This window comes from Hipposideros armiger, unplaced genomic scaffold (genome assembly GCF_001890085.2).
Source record: "Hipposideros armiger isolate ML-2016 unplaced genomic scaffold, ASM189008v1 scaffold_735, whole genome shotgun sequence".
NCBI lineage: Eukaryota > Metazoa > Chordata > Mammalia > Chiroptera > Hipposideridae > Hipposideros > Hipposideros armiger.
The window spans coordinates 446,922-469,621 of NW_017732085.1; the positions used below are offsets into that span (position 1 = coordinate 446,922).

At 42.6% G+C, this 22,700-nt stretch overlaps 1 protein-coding gene across 5 annotated transcripts; it reads left to right on the plus strand.

The window, feature by feature from the left end:
- The first annotated feature begins 350 nt into the window (after positions 1-350).
- On the plus strand, positions 351-22,315 carry CIDEA (cell death inducing DFFA like effector a). Of its 5 annotated transcripts, XM_019627494.1 has the most exons (7): positions 481-864; positions 1,109-1,258; positions 8,713-8,857; positions 9,633-9,779; positions 16,043-16,224; positions 18,403-18,464; positions 22,058-22,315. In XM_019627494.1, exons 3-7 carry the CDS (start codon positions 8,726-8,728, stop codon positions 22,252-22,254), a joined length of 720 nt encoding a protein of 239 aa, XP_019483039.1. In that variant the 5' UTR covers positions 481-864; positions 1,109-1,258; positions 8,713-8,725; the 3' UTR covers positions 22,255-22,315. The 5 variants fall into 5 exon arrangements, with proteins under 5 accessions (XP_019483037.1, XP_019483041.1, XP_019483040.1 ...); XM_019627492.1 differs by lacking the exons at positions 481-864; positions 1,109-1,258 and adding an exon at positions 351-452; XM_019627493.1 differs by lacking the exon at positions 1,109-1,258.
- The last annotated feature ends 385 nt before the right edge of the window (positions 22,316-22,700 follow it).

Below are 22,700 nucleotides of genomic sequence, written 5' to 3' on the forward strand. Positions count from 1 at the left end.
TGTGGTCTAGGTTTAAAACAACACATCACCTTTACACAGCCAAGGTCATACTGTCGGGATTAGTAATGTCACCAATTGCTCCAACCTCCATAAAGTGCGAGGTAAATATACTGACGCGCGACCATAAAGTGACCCGCGGAACATCTGGGGCTCCAGGGTCATCGGTACCATTCTCTCCAGCCGCCTCGGAGAGCCCCTCCCCTCGAGCGGGCCCAAAGGGGCGAAGACCCCTACGAGCTCCCAGAACGCTAAGCCGCGAACTTCAGCATAGGCGAGCCCATTGCCAAGGTCCTCGCCCTGCGGAGGTCAGGCCACGGCTGGAGGGTTGGCCGGGAGGGGCGGGGCGGGCAGCGGAGCTTTAAGAGGTGGCGCGCGAGGGAGGGGATAGGCGGCTTCTGAGAGGGGACCTGAGCGATGGAGACGGCCAGGGACTACGCGGGAGCCCTCATCAGGCAAGTGCGGTGCTAGCGGGGCTCAGGACTACGCCTGCGGCCCCTTACGCCCCGTGCACTCCCCCCCATTCCCGGAGCACCCCGCATCCTCCTCCCCTGCTGCGCCGGGACTCCCCCAGCACCCAACGCGCCCCGCATCCTGGCGCTCCCAGAAGCCCAGGTCCGGGCGCACTCACCCATGTCCCCGGCGCCCACGCCGCTTGCGAGCACTGCAGGCGGAGCCGGAGCCCGCCGCGCGTCTCCTCCGCCTCCAGCTGGCCTCAAGTGCCAGGTGTGGCGCGTGCGAGATGTGCGGGCGTCCGCGAGACAAGTGACAGTGGTGAGTGTGGGAGGGGCCGCATCTCTTGCCTTGGCAGCAGCCGGGGTTGCAAATAAGGACTCCATCTCGGGAACTCAGAGCAACACTTCCAAGGTGCGTAGGAACAAGGCTTCTTGGGGTCCTCCGTCTCGTGAACGGAGCTGGGGCGTGGGGAGGGGCGCTAGTGGGGACTCGGCGGCCTCAGGGCAGCCCAGGTTTAGCCCTCGCGGCGAGTGCGGCCTCTGGGCTCCAACGCGAGGGTGGGCTGACCCGGTACGCGTCTCTGGTTCGCTGAGCCCATTTGGGTTGTACTGGGGAATTTGGAGAGAAGCGCTCCATCTCTTTGCCGCATCCGAAGGCGATGACTCTGCCCCGGGAGGAACCAGAGGCCTGCGGACCCCGTAGTCTCTTTGCCTCGCTCCACGCGAAGCGCTATTGAAGGCCTGGCATCACTCCTTTCCCCGTTGGGCTCATTTCACATCCTGACTTACCCCACCAGTCCTTGTTGGTAAGAGCCTAAAGATTCTGCGTGGCAGTAACTTTATAGATTTAAGGAGCAATGATGTTTCTCTGAAGATTTTCAAAGTACTTCAAAGAGGATGGAGAAGACTTGAGAACTTTAAAATGCAGGTTTTCAGAGGTGACTGATCCCATTATTATGGAGGAGTGGGGGGACAGGGTGAATGAAAGGGAAGAATCACTTTACAAAACTAGTGTGATCTATAGGTTTCTGAACTTGGGCTATTAAGGGGGGCTGTGTGTAATACTCAAGGTTAGAAAAATAGCTGCCAAAATGTAAGGGTGATCAGTTTGTCAGACACTGGCTTTCTCTTCAAAAACAAATAAAAACAAAAAACGTAAGTCAAGCAGTGAAACCTGGGGAAGGTGAGAAACAGACCTGATTTGTGCATTTTAACATGGATTAAGCATAAAGGTAAGGCCCTTGGTTTCTTTCCTGTTTTCTTTTTCTCTTTCCAGTACCACCCACCCCACACTCCCACTCCCAGAGGTAACAACTGTGAATAGTTTGGAGTTCAAGTGCATCCTCCAAACTTTTGTCCTATGAACAAACACCCATTCTCCAAGGTCCTTTTGGACACTGAGGAGCTCCTGGGCTGAGTTTTAAGTATGGATAGAAGGCACTAGCTCCTCACTGGAGCAGGAGGAGGAGGCAACACTTGCAGAATTAAGGCTGACCCTGCCCTTGCATCTGACCCCTACAACAGTGTCCCCAAATCCAAAATGTATCTGTGTGAGGTTTCCACAGGGTCAAGTGTGTGGTGGTGTGGTGAAAGCAGCTTGTTTATGAAATGTTGGCAATCAACACATAAGGAAATATCTAATCTGAAACACATTCCTTTTGAACTTGGCAAACTCTAGGTGTGAGTGACTATTTGTTGGAACACACTGTTGTCACAGTTCTTTGAAAATCTACCTCCTTCCAAACTGAGCTGCTATAGTTCTTTGGAATCTACCTGCTTCCAAACTAAACTGGAAGAAAACAGTCTGTAATACTTGTTCAGAAATAAGTAAGTTAAAAAAGCAAGCAAAAGAACACTCTTTTCTTCCCCACCCTTCCTTAAAACCATGTCCAGGACCAAGTTCCGCATGAGCCACAACAAGGTAGACTGCCACATTTATATACGTTACGGTCTTGTAGGACTTCTGTCTCTGCTCCTTAATTTAAACTAGCTGGTAGAGTATGTCCAAATTCTGTTTTTTTGTTATATATAACTGCATTTTGCCAAGGAAGTAACTTAATCACTGTGCCCATCGTTTTTTAAGATCAGCTACATATAAGCAATTATCAAATCTTAAACCAATTGTTAGTTTGTTAATCGTCTGTAATCACTAGAGCCCTTTGTCACAACGAAAGCAGCCTGAGGTCTCTTACCACACATTGGACTTCAACACCCACCTGTGGACATCCTTGAAGTCCAACATGTGCTAAGTATGTTGTCCCAGACAAAGCCTGCTCTGTCTTTGTGTCCCATCAGTGATAACATTCATGCCAACTCTGAAGTTGTTATAAAATTGATGTATTATATTTTGTGCAAAATAGCTGCTTTTATAGCTATTTAGTACATCCTTCCTTTTCTTGAACAAGAAGCTCGAGGTTTTGTCTAGCTGCCATTTCAGTACAAGTTTTACCACAGTTGTCTTAGGAATATAACCAATGAATTGAGTTTTCTACAAGTAAATCTCTACAGCTCATGGAGACCTAGCCAGGGCTGATGAATACTTTCCAAGCTGACTTATTTCTCTGCATTCCCATATTTGCCACCACCACTTCCCTTCTTAACATTCTCATTGTTACTCTTGCCTTTGGCAATAGTGCTCAGTTGACTTATATCCTACCCCTGTCTGTTCTTTATTACTTCATATAAGTTACTCCTTTTCCACCTAGCAATAAAATGTGAGGTTTCCTCAGTCATTGTTTCACTCTGAATAGTTCCTGGGTAGTATCTTACCTGACTATATAAAGCCACTTCATCACTGCTGACACCCAAATGTTTCTCTGGCTCAGAGAGGCCTTGTTCCCAGGACTGCCTTTTTCTCCAGCACTTTCAGAATAAACATCAGTCCATAGGGGGGCCATATAAAGATGCTTTCTTATTACCTGTGGGGGTTAGCTTTGTTTTACTGGAGTAAAATTCACATCCACTGTCAGTCTAGTCTGTGTTTGTCACTTTATTTTGCACACTTTTATTTCTCCCTCAGGGGGGAAAAATACAAAGACTCTCTGTTTCCCTCACTTCTGGGAGATATGCCGCTTCACAGTTTTCAAGATTAATTCTATGAAGTCTGACTTATCGTCTTGATTTCCTTGAAACAATCTATTTCCTTGAACAGCCCTGTTTCCCTGTTTTTGTTGTTTTTGTTTTTCCTTTTAGTGCGCTATTTCCTTTCCTGCTTCATATGATAGTCTGTACTTTCCCAGGAGTTTGAGGTGACTGAAGTACGTTATATCTAAAAGCAGAATTCTAAGGCTTCTCAGTGTTCCTATTTAAACATTATTATATTAAGAAGTTAAGGAAGAATAGCAACACACTTTAGGCATTGTGCCAATGGTCAGTGACATAAATTATTCTATTAAGACCAAAAGTGAGTTGGATTAATACATTGCTTTGTTCATGTAGCTAGCTGATTAACCCTGCTGTGCATCTAGCCAGAGCAGATGAAGCTCTCATATAGTATTTGTTAAATAGGTCTAGTGCAGCGGTTCTCAACCTGTGGGTCGCGACCCCTTTGGGAGTCAAATGACCCTTTCACAAGGGTCGCCTAAGACCATTGGAAAACAAAAAGATATTTATATTACGATTCATAACAGTAGCAAAATTACACTTATAGAGTAACAACGAAAATAATTTTATGGTTGGGGGTCACCACAACATGAGGAACTGTATTAAGGGGTCGCGGCATTAGGAAGGTTGAGAACCGCTGGTCTAGTGTATGTAAAATTTAACCCCTTTATATGTTGTATATAAGATAGTCTTGTTTTTACATAATTTGGCACATCAAATCACTCATCCTGTTCCTTGAAAAGAATGGCAGAGGGTCGGCTGAGTGGCTCAGTTGGTTAAGAGCTCACCCAAGAGTGTGAGCTCTGAGCAACAGGGTTACCAGTTCAATTCATGGCCCGAGCTGAGCTGCCGCTGAGCTGCTAATAGGTGGGAGGATGGCTCAGCTAAAAAAAATAAAATAAAATAAAAAAAGAATAAAAAAAGAAAAGAATGGCAGAATTTAATTTCCATGTCTTCAAAGATTTTCTTATGTGTGCTCCACAAGCCTTTTCTCCAACAATGACCCAGGTTTCTGTTAGGAAACATAACAGGTAAGACGAATAATAGACTCAATATCCTTTTTTATTAGGAGTGGCTACCTTAAGGGCACTGTGAAGAGAAAGTACCAGAAATGACTGCCAGCACTTATCTTGTCAGAGTTAAAAGACAATAAAGAACTTTGTATAATCAGCTGTGCTAGGTCACTGGAGCATTGGTGCTTACGAAGGTGTGAGTGTTTGCATCCAATGAGGAGGTACAGAACCACAACTAACTAGGTCAAAGTCATTCATGCCCACAATGTGTGCCATTGACCACCAAGGGCTGGACCTAAGCTTCTAAGACATGAACTTTGTTCTCCCATTTTTCTGATTTTTGTCTTAGTTTATCTTTTACTCAGTGACTAGATCACATGCCAACAGGGGCTTAGGCGCAGTGGGGAAGTAAAAAGGGTACAGACAGACACTGGCCTTGGTAGGCATAGATTCTAAAAGGCCTCATGGGCAATGGCAATGACTTCCTGCTGTGGGGAGGAGAAGATCTTGCCAGTGAAGGTCCAGGGTTCCCCTGTACTATAGGAGGGTTTTCACCTGGTAAGGCAGGCACCATGATGTGAAAGCAGGAGCTGGATTCAAACCCCTGTGCTAGCACTTGCTAACTCTGACCTTATTAATTGCGTAATGTTCTGAGCCTCAGTTTTCCTTATCTGTAATACTTGTCCTGTAGAATTATTAGGTAATGTGCTAATGTATACAGTGTTTAGCACAGAACAGAACTTATATCTTTTTCTCTTTCTCCTCATAGGAATTTTGCCTATGTTTAAGTAAGTTTAAGTTTCAGATGCTATGATTAGGTTGAGCACAAAGCCAGGTTCTAAATGTAAAGCATAATATGGATAATCCTCACTGCCCTGTCTACTAGGTCACAGGGATGAGACTGAGTGAATTCTCTGTAGCATCAGCTCATCAGAATGTGGGCATCTTGTTCATCATGTTGTGTAATCAAGGAACCTGGCGTAACTGCATGGTATCAGGGCAAAAGTTCAGAGACTGATGCCAATCCCACTGTTGCGTTGGTTCAGGCTCTGACTTATTCAGTGGGTCTCTTGTTCTGATGGGGAGCCTGCATTGGAGACTTCTGAGCTGGCACAATTCCATTTTGCAGTTGTCTCCCTGGAAACAAAGTGTACAGCAAGTCTGGTGGCGTAAAGGGAAAGGAGCTAAGGATGTGAACAGAGAATGCTGTTGTCCTTTCAGTCATAAGGCAGCTCTTCCTCACAGTGTTCCTGACTGACGTTTACTGCTTGAGGTTTGAAGTTCAGAGAAATGATGTTCCACCTCTTTTCCTTATTAACTGAGTGTCCTTGAGAAACCACTCTGAGCCTAAGTTTTCTCTTCTGAGAAGATAGCTAATACATTCGTTGTAAGGTTTTGATAATATTAGTTAACATATGTGAAGAGCTAACACATCGCTGCCCCCAGCAAGTGCTCATATATGAGCACTTATGAGGCATAATGCGATACTGGCTTAATATATTTCAAGCCAAATTCTTAATGCCAATTCATTGGTGAGGTGTAGGGGTGAGGCACAGACACTATTATGGGGACCCTCCTGAAACATGGTAACATGAATTTGTTTGAGAGCTGGTCCATTATAATACTATCAGGTTTTCATACAGCAAATTACTTGGTAAGTCATTGACTTTCCACTTATGTCCATTTATAGAGCTTCAAGTTAAACAACATACTATGTAAAAGTTTTATGCCTAACACTAAGCTAGGCATTATGGGAGATACAACAAAGAAGCCTTTGTCCATAAGGAAATTCCAATGGGAAATAGTTGGGAAAATAAAGTATAGATAAATGACTGTGTATAAAAATAAAGTGCTAGGGATGACCGGTTAGCTCAGTTGGGTGGAGCGTGGTGCTGATGACACCAAGGTCACCAGTTCGATCCCTGCATAGGCCACTGTGAGCTGTGCCCTCCTTAAAAGAGTCAACTATGCCATTGTAGCATGAAAGCAATGTGTAACCAATGACCATGGCTGTTCCCCAATAAAATTTATAAGTAAGTAAATAAATAAATAAATAAATAAATAAATGCTAAATTCTATGTAATAGGCATTTGAAAACAGTATGGGTGTTCTCTAAAATTTTAGCCTTCACTGGGTTAATCTAGACAAACTGTTGTGTCAGAAAGCAGTGATGTCCTCACTTTGTATATTCTCATGTTTGTCCTTTGTATCTTTCGCTGCAGTCTCACTGTACAAGTACTTGTCCAAATTGTCAGCAACTATTTGAGCTCCTGAAATAGGTGGGCTCTTTTCTGGGTGTGGGAACAGTACAGCTATAGGTGATAGTCCCTCAGGGGCTGTGGGAATTAAATGAGGTCACATGTCACTTATCACAGAGTCCAGCACAGAGGAAGATCTGCCTGAAACATTGCTAATTTCTGTTTATATTCTTTTGACTAATTTCTTTATAAATATATTCCTAAGTATAAAAAAAGTCCACCATCTTGGGTGGAAGCTCTTTATACATTGCTGGACTGGTCTCCAAAGAAACTGAACCACCTTTAGTGCCACCAGCAATGCACATCTGTTTCTCCTCATGGAGTTATTTTTAAAGAACTTCTTGCATGTTGGTCTAAAGGTATGCAGTGGTGTGTCAAAACTGGTTTCTTATTTCTTTCATTGCTATCAAAAGCTTAATATGTTTACTAATATACAAAATTTTCTCATTCTTTAGTTAGTAACTAGTAGCATATGGTATTTAGATGACCTTTAAGAGGCAGAGAACTGGTGCCTGGGCTGAATCCCAGCTCTGGTTCCTACTAGCTGTGGGCAGCTAGGTCACTGGCCTGGTTTCCTCATTTGCAAATTGAGAAAACTAGGACTATCACAGAGTTTCTGAGGATTAAGTGAGTTAATATTTATAAAGCAAAATATGTGCTTGTATAATAACTTCTAAAGTAGTAAGCACCTTATCAGCTATTTCTCATTTATCCATTTTATTACTTTTTTATAGTTGCTAGGTAACTAAAATTTAATAACCAAGGGTTGAGGATTTTTTCCTCAGAAAATTAAGTCATGATTTTATTGCTACCATTATTTTCTTCCTCCATGTTAGTTTTTTTTTAATAGAGAAATTTTGAATTAATTCTTTGACAAATGTGGAACTCACTTCAAAGTATCATGTGACATATGGCCCAAAGTTTTTTTCCTTCTTGTTATTCCAACCACAGTTATTATAGTGTTCTGTTGTTCCTCATTTATCCTAAGTTAATTTATTTTTAATTTGCTTATTGCTATAGTGATTAATAGCTGACTTTTCAATTTATGTCTTAGTCTTATTGTACAAATATTGAACATTTGTGTGTGTGTGGGTGTGTGTCTGTGTCTGTGTCTAAGTTTTAAACTCTGCTTAGCTACTCCATGGTCTCTAGAAATCATTTTAGATTTTTCAGCTTTAAAACGTGTGTTTGCAGAATATAATTCTTATTTCTTTTTTGAGTTTAATGCCTTTATCATTTTTTTTTCAACTATTTACTGCAAGGACTTTGAATGTTCTAATAAAATAGGTGGAATGATGGTTGTAATTTTAATTTTATGTATTTTTTGTTTGCCCTTGGATATTGGGAGATAAATGTAGATAGATAGATAGATGGTAGATAGAATTTTTAGTAATTCCCAGCCATTGAGTTTCTTTCTTTTAGATGCAAATATTAAAATTGTTTTATTTCCGGTTAGCTCAGTTGGTTAGAGCATTGTGCTGATAACACTAAGGTTGCCGGTTCGATCCCCACATGGGCCACTGTGAGCTGCACCCTTCCTAAAAGAGTCAACTATGCCATTGTAGCATGAAAGCAATGTGTAACAAAAGACCATGGCTGTTCCCCAATAAAGTTTAAAAAAAATTGTTTTATTTCTGTGTACTTCAAAGCTTTCTTTAAAGACTCTTTTTAAAAAGTGACGTCAAATATATGTTTTACTGGGGCCGGCTGAGTGGCTCAGTTGGTTAAGAGCTCGCTCAAGAGCTTGAGCTCTGAGCAACAGTGGTTCGAGTCAGCCCGAGCTGAGCAGCCGTGAGCTGCCAACAGGTGGCGGGATGGCTCAGCTAAAAAAAAAAATATATATATATATATATATATATATGTTTTACTTTTCTCCTCCGTTTCCAGACCTCTGACATTTATGGGATCACAGACTAAGAGAGTCCTGCTCACTCCCCTCATGCATTCAGCTCGCCCCTTCCGAGTCTCCAACCATGACAGAAGCAGCCGGCGGGGAGTGATGGCAAGCAGTCTGAAGGAGCTCTTGAGCAAGGTACCATGGGCAACAGCCCAGGGTCTTGAGTACTAAGCCAATGCAGAGACAGAAATGTCCATCTCTTGGCCTTGGAGAAGGGGTGGAGGGGGGAGGATGCGGGGAGGGCCATTTCTAAGTGGCTAAAGGAGTATGAAAGAATGAAAGGAAACATTGTATTTCTGTACCATAAAATATTGAGGTACAGAGACAAAAACCATAAAAACAGTCATCAGTTGATAATGTAGCTTTATTTCTTTGACAAGGAAGAATATAGGGAAGCAGCAGACTTTGGAAATCTGTTTTTTGTTATAAAGGCTAAGGAAAAATAGTCCTTAATCTGAAAGTGTCCTAGATCACCAAATAAGAAAGTATCACATGGAGGCATAACCTAGACACAGGCACCCATGGAAATGAGAAATGAGTGTCCAACATGCAGGCTCTGAAGCAGGAGAGTCATTCATATACACCACCGAGACTCAGCCTCCTTAAATATCATATGTGCAGAATTTTTATTTGTCGAAATAAGTAGGTAATTTTAGAAACTGTAAATATTATTAAATGTAATCATTTATCTATGTTATTGAAATCTCTGAAGATAGGTTCCTTAAAAATTGTAACTTATTTTTTCCCAAACAAAGACTGAATCAGAGACAACAATTAATGTATATCTTGACCACTAAAATTTAATCAAAATCAGCCAGCTCTTCCTAAACTATAATGTAATCAATAGCTGTGAGTGGTCAAAATAGAATCTTCTGCTTCATTTCATGTCTCTGATGTGTTGCCAACCTAGACTCTGGATGCCCTACTTATCACCAGCGGGCTAGTCACTTTGGTGTTGGAGGAAGATGGCACCATGGTAGACACAGAAGAGTTTTTTCAGACCTTACGAGACAACACACATTTCATGATCTTGGAAAAAGGACAGAAGTGGACACCAGTAAGTAAACACACTGTTATCCAAATAGCTACTGGGTAGATTTTTACCTACAAAAGTGAATTCCCTACTTTGGTGTTAACTTGCCCACTTTCTAAATATATCCTTTATATTCACCTAATAACTGGGTCTATTACCCTCAAAGGGATTCTTATAAATATTTCTAGGAAATGTAGCATCTTTGTGAACCTGGGCTGTATGTGATTTAAAGCAAATAATTCTGAGGGACAAACTTTGGCCAATGAGTAGCTATAGATCCTGTTAAAGCTTGTAGATATGACCTGTTGACCATTTACTGTCTCTGTCCTCAGGAGGCTGGCAAGCTAACATAGCCAATGAAATTAGGTGTGTGTCAGAGGGGGGGAGGGGAGAGAGAGAGAGAGAGAGAGAGAGAGAGAGAGAGAGAGAGAGAGGAGAGAGAGAAAACAGTGATTTAGAAAAGTAAAGAGACAGAATAAAGGCTTCTATTTCTGGAAAAACTATAGATTATACATATCTTGGAAAAACCTCCCACTAAAAATGTTAAGCAAAATATTAAAACATCTTTTTATTGCCTAACTGACCTTTTAAGAAAGGGAAATCCTCAGGGGCCAAAAATTTTATGGGAGCCAGAGTCCATAGAAGAAAGCAAACACTGAAGCTGGCATCTCATTGGTGGGTATCTCAACCTGTGGGCATCCACTGACCTCAGTGACTAAGGGCTTCAGTTTTGATGGATGCTAGGAGAACAGTAGAAAAGTCTTGGGCTAACAGAAACAAAGTCTTGGGGATCAGATTAGGGATGCCCACATAAAGCAGAGAATCTTCAAGTTCTCTCCTGAGAATCTGTAGGATGGCTGCCCTAATGAAGTTTTAGGGACTGTTGATTCCAAATTCACTCAAGCTGAGAGTTTAGTTTATAGAGACCCAGGAAGGAAGCATCAGTGGACGGAGTTTACTCATTGAATTATCTTTATTCAAACAGTCTCTCCCTCCAGCCCCAGTGATCCAGGGTTGATGTTCCTTCATGTAACTAGCAGGAGCAAATAGACTTGGAATGAACATTGACCCAGACAGAAATAACAAAGTCAGACCTGCAAAGACCTCAGATGTTGGATCATCAGATACAGCATATATAATAAGTATATTTTTATGTTCAAAGAAATATAAAAGTAATCTAAAGTAAGAAGGAATAAGACGAAACAAAAAACTAGATATATGGAAAAATCAAATCGAATTTGTGGAAAAAAAAAAAACAAAACTCGGCACCTTGAGCTGAGCTGCCACCTGGATTGCTCAGTGGATAGAGTGTGCACTCTTAACAGCAAGGTTGCCAGTTCGACTCTCACAATAATGTGTGTGTGTATATATATATATACATATATATATATATATATATATATGGCAATTAAAATAAATGAAGACTCAAGCAGGACTAAAAATAATAATAAAAGACCAGGGAGATATATCTGAAGAAGTTTCCCATGATGTAACAAAAAGAAAGAGGTGGAAAACAGGATGGAAGTTGGAGGCATGACTGAGAAGATCTAATGTATGTCTATTTGGAATCCTCAGGGTATTATTTCTTTTTTGAACAAGGCTCAACAAACAAGCCATTTTTTAAATGATAAATTCAACTCCATTAAGAATTTTTTCATCAAAAGATACTACTGTAAAGGAATTAAAACAAAAAGCCACAAGTGGGAAGGAGGTATTTTCAACATAACCTGACAAAGTCTAAGTATTAGGCAAATTTGAAGAACTCACACAAATCAGTAAGGGAAACAACAGACAATCCGATAGAAAAATGGGCAAAAAACAGGGATAGGCTTCTGCAGGATGGACAATAAATCATAAGAAAAATGCTCAACCTCATTGGTGACTAGGAAAACAAGTTAAGACTGCAATAAGATACTCTTTCACTCTATTATTAGATTTGTATTGTTAGGCTTAAAAAATTTTTTTTAATAAATTTTATTGGGGAACAGTGTGTTTTTCCAGGACCCATAGCTCCAAGTCAAGTCGTTGTTTTCAATCTAGTTGTGGAGGGCGCAGCTCAGCTCCAAGTCCAGTCGTCGTTTTCAATCTAATTGCAGGAGGCACAGCCTACCATCCCATGTGGAAATCGAACCGACACCCTTGTTGTCAAGAGTACTTGCTCTAACCAACTGAGCCATCCAGCCACCCATTGGTAGCTCAGCTCAAGTCATTGTCTTCAATCTAGTTGTAGAGGGCGCAGCTCACTGGCCCATGTGGGAATTGAACCAGCAAATTGTTCAGAGCACGTGCTGTAACCAACTGAGCCACCTGGCCGCCCCAATTTTTTTCATTTTTAAGATATGGAGAAATGAACTCTCTTATGCTCCCACCAACAACTATTTAAAACAGCATACATTTATCCCAGAGAGCTGAACTAAGCAAGTCCATTCCTAGACATATACCCAGCACACGATAACCAGCCATGTGTTTCTATGTAATACACATAAACACACTACTGTATATTCATTGAATGGAATATTCTTCTGCTGTGAAAATGCATGAAGAACAGCTACAGCCATCTATCTATATGGATAAATTTCATCAACTATGTTGAGAGAAAAGATGGCAGAATGATACATTAAGTAAGTCGTCCTTAAACTTTTTGATCTCCCTTTACATTCTTCAAAATTAATAACCTAAATAGCTTTTGTTTGTGTAGATTATATCAATAGAATCCATAGATACTCATTGATCAGAGGTTTTCAACTGGGGATGATTTTGCCCCTCAGTGACATTTGGCAATGCCTGAAGACCTTTTTGGTTGTTACAACTGGGTCAGGGGTATACTACTGGCATCTAGTGGGTAAAGATGAGATATGCTGCTAAATATTCTACAATGCACAGGACAACCCCACAGTGAAGAATTATCTGGTCCCAAATGTCATAGTGTCAAGGTTGAGAAACTATATAGATATTTTCCATATTCAAAATTAAAATTAAGAAAATTTAAAATTTTTATTGTTTCATTAAAAAAATAACCCCATACAGGTTAACAGAAATCATATGTTTTTATGAAAAAAGAACTATTTTTCAAAATATTCAGTGAGGAGTGACACTGTTTTGGATTTTTGCAAATCTCCCTCATGCCTCACCTAATAGAAGATGGCTAAATTTTCATATCTGCTTCAGTATTCAATCTGTTGTAATATATTGTTTTGATGGAAGCATGTGAAGAAAATATGATCTCACATATATAGTTAGTTGAAAAAGGGAGAAGTATTTTAATGATCTCTTCAGATGATTGAGGATATTCTTCTTTGAGACTACACCAAGACTCAACAAATGGTGGTTTCAAAAACGCTAGCTGCAGCATGGAATGTGAAGGCATACCTGTGAAGATTTCCTCCTCAGTTACATTGGAATCCATTGGTCTATTTTATATTTTACTGGATCTTTTGGCAGGGATGATTTTGTAACATCATGGATTAGTCACTTAGAAAATATTGATTCTGAGTTATGCAGATTTCCCAAATGTACAGTGAAGAACTCCTCTACTTGTGAGAAAATGAGAACACAAAAGCAAATTGCATCTTAGTGTTTCTTATAAAAATAGTTTTGACCTCTCAATTCCCTGAAAGGGTCTCTGGATCCCCCAGGTATCTCCAAGCTACACTTTGAGAACCTCTACATTTAGCCATTTATAGATAATTTGAAAAATATATAATTAGCTATATAATGTTTAAGATACACATGTGCTAAAAATAAGTAAGGGAATGATGCACAACTTAGATGGTTTCCTCTTGGGAGGTAGAGGATATAATTGGGAGAGGCACATAGGGTGATAATGTTTTGCGTTATATAGAGTGGGTACACCCATCATCTTATTGTTCCCTATTTTTACATAGATGTGCACGCCTATATATGTCAAATACTTCATAACTTTTCTAACTGAAAGAAGAAAAACTACAGACCAATTATAAAAAGCATAAAATTTAAAATAAAGTATCTTTAAAGCACATGATCATGCCAGTAGATTGGAAGACCATGGGGTCAATTAGATAAATCTTTGAAAAGACAATCTTGGGCTATACTGCTTCTAGTTTGAGGAAGGTGCTGTAGGCAGAATTATGGCCCCCAAAGATGTCCTTGTCCTAATCCTGGAACCTATGAATGTTACTTTATGTGACAAAAGGGATTTGGCAGATGGGATTACGTTAAGGCTCTTGAGATGGCAAGATGATCCTGGATTACCCAGTGGGCCAGGTAACCACAGGGTCCTTATAAGAGGGGTGCAGGAGAGCCAGCGTGAGGACCAGAAGCAAAGAGAAGGAGTGATGTGAGGAAGGGCCATGAGCCAAGGCCTGCGGGCCATTCTGGAAACCCAAAAAGGCAAGGAAACCAAGTCTCCCCTGCAGCTTTCAGGAGGAACAAGTCCTGCAGGTTTATTTTGTACTCCCAAATTTCAGACGTGTGAGAGCATAAATTTGTGCTGTTTTAAGCCACTAAATTTGTGGTAATTTGTTACAGCAGCAATAGGAAACTAATTCAGGTGGGAAGGGTATTTTCTGTTTGTTTGGTTTTTATATACAGGAGACTCAGTTACTAGGGGGAATTGGTTAATATGTGGCATGTGTAAGCCCCCAGAGTGGGTGTGCGCTGGGCTACTGAGCTGAAGTATAGGACTGTTGATAGGGTACAAATAAGTCTGTGAGGTGACAGTCCAAGGAAGGGCCTAAGGCCATCTCAGTCTATTAGCAGCCTGAGTGACATGTGAGTTTGGACTGGAGTCTTGTCTTGTCTTCCGCTTTTCAACCATCTTCCTTCAGAATGGAAATGGACACCTCACAGCTGATTATAGATCCTACCTAACGTGGAGGTGTTTTTACCATTGAGGCCAATTTTATTTGACTTGGAAGAGAACTTCCAGCCAAGAAATAGCCACCAGGGGTCTCCCTTCTTCAGTCTAAATGTCTGAAAGCCTGTGAGGAAGTAGTTTCTTAAAGCACTTCCAGAAAGAGGACAGGGAGACAGTCATTGCCTTCTTCCTTAGTCAGCAGATTATGAAACTCCATACACCTGGTGTTAGGTCACAAGCAGAACAGCTTTGTGAGCGCATCTTGATTTTGATTTAAGACTAAGACTCAAGGAAGACATTTTGAGAAAGTAAGGTAAAACTTTCACATGGCAGAAAGGAACATGAGGCAACAAAAAGGAGTTGTAGCAAAATTATAGGTGAAAACCCCTTTTAATTCTGTAATCTTGATTTTTAAAAATGTTTCCTAAATGATGGAGAGTTTGTGCCCCTAAAGTGAAGATGCTGCAGGACCTTATGTGCATTAAACAATGGGCAATGACCAGAAGTTCTCGTGGCATTATGTTCTGTGGGGGAGGAAAGAAAGAGAGGCTCCAGGGTTTGGTTACTTTTTGGAGAATTTATGTTTTAACTTCAAATATAGTAGATTATTGTCATGAATTTAATATTCAAAGTCTCAACTGCTCCCAACTCTGGAGGTTCATGCGACTTTGTAACTATTGATTCATATAAATTTGAATCCTGAACACTGCAAGATCTGTGTTAAGCAAACCCTAGGAAGATTAGCCCCTGGGCCTGGTATTTGTACCCTGCAACAGCTCTTTTCTTATTGTTTCTTCAAAGCTTTAATGTGGAAGATTATATTACAGGGCTGTTTATAAAGGTCTCTGACTTTCTCCTCCCAACTTGACGGGTCTGTGAGGTTACAGGTAGACTGAGAGTGGATATTGTAACCAAACAGCTTTCAGTGCCCCCAAGAAGTCAGCATTCATCCAAAGCAGTTACTGGAAAATAGGGGAAGTCCTGGGAAAGTTCTCACATTGCCCCTTACTGTAGCCATGTGATTCTGAAGCTTTCTGCCCAGAAACCTCTTGTAATAGGGAAACAATGCTGCCTGCTTCTCTTTAAGCAGACTGGATCATAGTCATGAGACCGTTTATGTCAATCAAGTAACCATGGTTGCCTTCAGTGACCATGTGTCAACAGCACAACCATTTATTGATCCCTGGATCCTGAAATCCAAGCCTGAAGCTAAATCACAGTCATCCCAAGTAACTAAACTCAGAGTAGATTAAAGAAGGATGCTTTCTTATGGGTTTCTACATGATAGCAGTATAAGTATATTGTTCTGGTAAAAACATTCCTCAAATAATTAGCGGCTTAGTCACTAACAGATTTTAAACCAACAGTTGAAACTACATAAAACCAGAATTACAGGATTTGCATGTCATACACAGGGTGATCGTTAAGTCTCTTCTTCCTTTCACTGTTCTAGAGTAGTGCCTACATCCCCGCTCGCCAGCAGCCAAAGAAATCAGGAATAGCAAGAGTCACCTTTGACTTGTACAAGTTGAGTCCCAAGGATGTCATCGGTTGCCTCAATGTGAAGGCCACCATGTATGAGATGTATTCGGTGTCCTATGACTTCAGGTGTACGGGGCTCAAGGCCCTGCTAAGGTAACGGACATCGGGGTCAACTTTGGGATCTGGAAAATGCACCTGGCTCAGTCCAGAGGGCTGTCAGCTTGCTCCTCTGCATTCCCAGGGCCCAGCCCTGAGGAGGCCCTGACATGAGCAGCAGCTGTTGAAGTTCACTCTAATTAATATTGTCATACAGAAGTTTAACTTTTATGCCAGACTTATTTCAGAAAACAGAAAGTCTTGAGCCAAAATATACATTTTTTTCTCCAAAGACCATTAAATACAATGGGAACAAAAAATTGAACAAATATAAAGAACAACCAAATTTATTTTAAAAACTAGAGCTATGCATTTTAAAACCATAATTCTAAACAACAACACTAAACCAGAGTCATAGAGATTCTGACCTGGCTTGTACAGAGTAGCCACCCAAACCTGGATTAGTACTCTTTTGCATGTATTTCTGTATTATTGCTAACTTGAAGCTAGTGGTAAGGTGGCATGGAAACATAGCTGGGGCTGGGCTGGCTACAGAGCATCCCAGGGAAGCCTACAGAAGACAGATCCCCAGTCTGTACCCCAACCTATTTGAACGAATTCTGTATGTTCACCAGAATCACTCCATGTATATAACCAGGATAGAAACCTTGCCACTGAGCCCTGGACTGAGAGGGACACCTGCAGTCCCTCCCAGGCTTGCAACCAGCTATGTGACATTTAACAGGTTGCTTAATTTCTCTGAGCCTCAGTTTCATCATCTTTAGAATGAGAAGGTTGCTTCCAAGTTCTTCATGATTGCACAGGCTGTAAATATACCTAGATCTAAACCTCCATTGAATTTGTCATTGATCCTCTACAGCACTAATTCTCTGTAGAGGGATGGATGGAAGGAGAGACTGACAGTGACGGAAGGTCTTTAAAACTGATCTCAAAACATTGCAACTGCTGACTCCAGTGCTTTTTGCACAGCCCCTCTGGGCAGGGGCCTGTCTGCTTCTCTGAGGGCACTGGCTCATTCTCTCTACTGTCCCAGAAGGACTGCTCTGATCTTCCTAGAGCATAGCCAGGAGGGGAAATGCTTTGGAAATGAGACTGCTCTCCTCTAACAGGTCTCCAGGCCCTGGCACAAGGTCAGCTTGGCGGTAGCTTCCGCATGGCCCTTTCCCACTTAGAACCATCAGCGGCCAACTCCTAGACAACTGTTACTGTCCTAGTATTTAAATCTTGACTCTTAGGAGAGCCTCCTCTTTTTGCTAAGATGGGAGATAATAGCTTGATTGCTTGACTGTTAAAGTGAGACAAGACAGTTACAGTAACTTAGAGAAGTATAATGAGGAAGTAAACCTCACCCAAAATTCAGCCTTCTTGTCACTAATTCTTAGCATTTGAAAAATCTAATGATACCACAGATAGCCACAGAAGTCAAAAAGACCCCCAGATCGAAGGCATTGCCTGCTGGAGCCCCATTGTGGGATGTCAGGAGCAGAGGGCTGTCCCAAGTGGTGCAGTTGAGCCCCAGATTTGGCTGTCCTTATGAAGTGACAACCTTTAAAACTGGAATGAAACCCTTTAGCTTTGGATTAGGTAGAGAATAAGATTTTCAGTTAGAGCTACTTTTTTAGTCTGAAATAACATGAATGTCAGACTCAGCCTTAGATGCCACAAAAGGGTCTAGTTGGGATGTCCCAGCCACCCTAAGCAAACTGGGTCGTAGGACCATGATTGCAGTTTTTATAAGACTTTCCTTCAGCCTAACTTTTCCTTTCATACCTGACTTGATGGATTTCAGTAACAAGCCTGACACACCCCAGGCCACCAGAATAAGCAAGTGGCCAAAGGATAGGACATAGTGTGTACTCTCAGGAGCATAGTTTGCCTATTGAGCACTTTCTAGTTACTGAACAATAGGCCATGTTTGAAAGTGGCTAGTGAAAAGGTAGTCCTGGTCAGTGGCATCAGCTTCACCTGGGAGCTTGCCAGAAATGCAGAGTCCCAGCTCCTGCCCAGACCTCCCCAGTCAGCAACTGTATGTTAGTGAGCCCAGCAGGGATGGGGGATGTGAGCATGGCCTGCTCAGAGAGCATGTTTGGGGCGGGGGGGTAGGAGGCAGGTTGGTAGAGGAGGGGTGCAGACTGTGAAGAATTCCCATGCCCTGTGTTTCTCACTGGCCCAGAACTCCAAGCCTGATGCATGCCCTTGTCCCCTCTGTTGCAGGAGCCTGCTGCGATTCCTGTCACATGCTGCCCAGGTGACTGGACATTTTCTTATATACACGGGTAAGCACATGCTCCGAGTGCTTGGTGACACGGAAGAGCAGACTTCTCCCAGGCTACGCTCCAGGCAGAAATTCAGGGTTGAATAGAGGTTCAGCTGGCCTTGGCCCTTACATTCCCTCTCAAATGACAAATTTTGAAGATGCTTATGTTCACCTATGCACTATATACACGTGTACTTGTAGGCTGTCTGTCACTTCTGCTCAGGAGTGGTACCCAGGTGAAAGAAAAGAGGCTTGATGGCACATGACATGGGATGCCCTGAAGGGGAGGAGGTGTGTAAGGGACCCATGCGGGGAGGAAGGGATCCAAGAGCAGGAATGTCTTGGAGGGCTAAGGAGCGCATGCACATGCATTAGGCCCTTTTGGCTCCTCACCGGCAATAAACCAATCACAAGAGTTACTTTTAATGTGTGTAATACTTTCTAGTGTGTCTTTCATATTCCAGTAAAACTTTCATAGAAAAGCAAAACTCAGCCAGAAATCTGATAACAGATATAATCGCTTTTAAGTCTTTACTAGTACTTAGTGCAGCAGAAATAAGGCGCTGTCAAATGTTACAGTGGGTTTTTTTTTTTAATGTGGGTCCTGAATGAACTCAAAGGGACCCAAAAGCTTACAGAAGGTCTTTAAGCAGCACTTTTAGCCTTTTTCTTTAAAAAAAGAAAAAGAAAAAGAAGGAAAAAGAAGAAAGAAAGAAGGAAAGAAAAAAAGAAAGAAAGAAAGAAAGAAAGAAAGAAAGAAAGAAAGAAGGAAGGAAGGAAAGAAAGAAAGAAAGGAAAGAAAGAAAGAAAGAAAGAAAGAAAGAAAGAAAGAAAGAAAGAAAGAAAGAAAGAAAGAAAGGAAAGAAAGAAAGAAAGAAAGAAAGAAAGAAAGAAAGAAAGAAAGAAAGAAAGAAAGAAAGAAAGAAAGAAAGAAAGAAAGAAAAAGAAAACAGCTTGAAACCTAGACCATCATACTGGTGGACCATGTCTTCACTTCCTAATGCTGCTGTATTCTCAGTCGGGACCCTTGGTTGCAAGTGACAGAACTCTGACTCAGACTGCCATGAGCCAAAAGGCATCCGAGGAGAGCAGCGGTGGCTCAGTGCAGGCACAATGGATACGGGCACTCAAACAAAACGGCCAGGAATCTGTCTCTCCAGTTCGTGGTCCTGTTTTCCTCTGAGTTGGCATCATCTTCAGGCAGGCCCTCCTCACATGGAAGCTAGAATGTTAGCCCCATAGCAGTCCTGGGCTGACTCTCAGCGGGATGCCCTGAACCAGGCCCCTCACCAAAGTCACTGTAACTGATGTGACCTGCAGGGCCACATGACATGAAAGGCTAGCCCCAATCCTACAGTCCAGGTTGGGAGACGTGGCTCCCCAAAGGAAATGGGAGTGCTGTTACTAGAATAAGGGTAACAGATGCTAGAAGACAACTCTATTCAGATTTGTGGGTTTCCTATTAAGAAATGTTGCTGTGGTTACCTTTCTCCTTTGCTGGCTGACAGCTCAGACACAATGAACAGAAACCACAGGCTATCTGGGAGCAAGGGTTCCCTGCACCCCACACCATTCCTGCAGATCCTGCCCACTGTCAAATCTTCCTTGGTGAGCCTAGATGTTTCCTCCCTTCACAAACACAGTCCAGAGTCCCCCTCTGCAATCTCTGTGAGCAGCATTCACTCCATTCCTGGGCTCACACTGTGTCTGAGCTGCCTACTTGGAGAAGTGGATTGGGAACCAGTGACTGGCAGTAAAGGAATCACTGCAGCATTCCTCAAAACTCAGCCTCTTTTGCTGACACTGAAAAAATGTCATAGTGAAAAATGCATCACCCCTTCCCCTTCTGTTTGTGTTCTCCTAGAATAAGCCACAGCTGTTGGTAGAGGGAGTTTCACAGACTGCTCAAATGCAATCTCGGTGATGTCTGTAAGAGCTTCCTTTGTAAATTGTTTGCTATATAAGGAGATCCACTGAGAGCCCTTCCCACCACCCGCCCACTGCTGAAGTCAGGGCAAAGGAACAGCGCCCCAGAAGCTGCTCAAATCTTAGGCCAGGCGGGGACTCAGAGACACCTTCCCGGAGCGCTCGCGCCTGCCTCTCCCTGACTGTGGGCTTGCGTCACTTCCCAAGGATTCAGCAGTCCTGGAAAGTGTCTGCCTGGCTTCCAAAAAAGGAATTTTCACTGAAGTGCCTGATCCTGTTGACTCAGCTGATGCTCGCACTTGGCATGTCCATTTCCTCATGGTATCCAAGAGGTACCAGGGCCTGTTTTAAGAGGGAATAAAGCAAAAGGAGAATGTGGAATTGCCTTCTCATCACGGAAACGGGGGTTAATTCAAAAGAAGGACTATTTAGAGTTTGAGAGTTTCTGAACACGCTGGGACCTTCCCCCTACCCTGCGACTTACTGGGATAGATTGGGATAAAAAGGCCTCTCCAGAACTCTCCAGAAGGGTCATGGGGGCTCTAGGTACAAATGCACAGGCCAGTAGAGAGAGGGCTGATTCTGCTGACATCAAAGGTTTTGGGGAGCCCTTTGTGAGATTGTTGAAGAGAAAAAAGTGGCAGAATTAAAACCTGCTCCATTTATAGGAAGGGTCTCAACAGGTGCTACTCCCTCTCATCTCTGGTTCATATTAGGTGATGTGCATTCCAAACATGACACTTTCTTGTTCTAATCTTAGCTTCCCTACAACCTCCATTTAGCCCACTAGCTCAGAGAAAGGTGTGGTCCTGTGATTGGCAGGAGTGAGCTGGCTGGCCTCAACCACAGCCCCACCAGCTGCACAGCAAACTGCACCGGGCAAGGACTCTGCAGAGAAGGTGCTACAGGTCTTTGGATGTGACCAATAACTAAGTCATTCACTGAGTCCACTCCGGTGGCATGTATCCCTTTCAAGGGCTCAGGGTCTTTCTGTGTGTCCTCAGTAGGGCCAAGGTACAGAGCTCCAGTTCACTGACTTCTTGAATCATAATTCAGAAAAATGGGAAATCATTCCTATGAGCTCAGCGTTCACAATTCTTCTTCCATGTCTATGTGCACCTTCATGTTTATTAGTGTGACCCCCTTTTTGGTGTGCACATAAACTGCTATCTCCACACCCCCACATGTCTTGGTGTGGGCTAGATTTAAGGTGCACTTTCTGCTGTGAGCAGGGGACAGAATACAGGCCTGGCATGAACTGAGGGTATATAAATGAAATATTCTAAAAGCCATTACCTCATGGCCAAAGACAGACTCTGGTTAAAATCATTCTGCTCTGAGCAGACTTCCCTGCTGTAAGTCTCTCCTTTCATCTATAAAATTAGGATCAAAATGAAGTGGTTCAGGCATTCCATTCCCAGACAGGTTCTCTCGACACAGGTTTTAAAAACATAAACAATGTGCCTTTTGTCAGCCTGGTGCTTTTCAGTTCACCACAATTCTACTCTTCTTCTCCCTGACTCTGGAGAAGACATCTGTTACCTAGTTGGCTCCTGGGCCCCAAGTCAATGACATTGCTGTAGGCTTTTTCAGACGGGGATCCTAATACTGGGATCCATTTCCTCAAAGGGAAATTTTTCTCCTCACGTGGCACAGCGTCTTCTATATGCTTTTCTTCCTATGCAGAGAGGTCAGATGGGCATGCCCACCCTTCCAAGCTGCCCTCCTCAGAGAGGGCCACAGCCTGGCCCTGTCTGCACATGGCCCATCTGGGGACATGGTGTTGCTTTTCTTCAGTATCCTGGACCTGTGGGAATGTGGGCTTTTCTCCAGGAAGCTGGGCCCAGCCTGCTCACAGCCCAGGGATGAGCCACAGAAGGTGATCTGCCTCCAAATCTGAGGGGTGCTGTTCCCATTCAAGGGATCTCCTATCTCCTGCTCACACTCCTCTGTGATAAATAAATCATATTAAAGAAAACTTTGGGCAGCATCCCTTATCCTTTCTGTCACTGTTCTCTTTCGAGACCCCTGTTCCTTTCTAAAATTATCTTAGTTTCTATAAAGGAGTTGGAACCACCTCACATGAACAATTGCAGACATTTGGCTCATTTTGAGAATTCATACTTTTGTCACACCCTGAGAAAAGCACAGTCCCGAGGGGACTTGTTCTGCTGAAGCCTCAAAGAGGACCAGAGTCAAAACATGCCACAGATAGTTTCCAACTGCACAACTGCCCCACATGCTTAGAGCAGGTTTAAGTTGCAGTCCACAAACTCAAGTGGGCAAAGAATGGAGCTTTTTCACCCAACACTTATGTGTGTGTGTGGTA

Bases quoted from the DNA above. Each gene is read 5' to 3' on its own strand.
- CIDEA (XM_019627492.1), top strand. From the start codon at position 415: ATGGAGACGGCCAGGGACTACGCGGGAGCCCTCATCAG. The intron at 8,858-9,632 runs GTACCATGGGCA...TTGCCAACCTAG, and splicing joins TGAAGGAGCTCTTGAGCAAG to ACTCTGGATGCCCTACTTAT. The intron at 9,780-16,042 runs GTAAGTAAACAC...TCACTGTTCTAG, and splicing joins AAGGACAGAAGTGGACACCA to AGTAGTGCCTACATCCCCGC.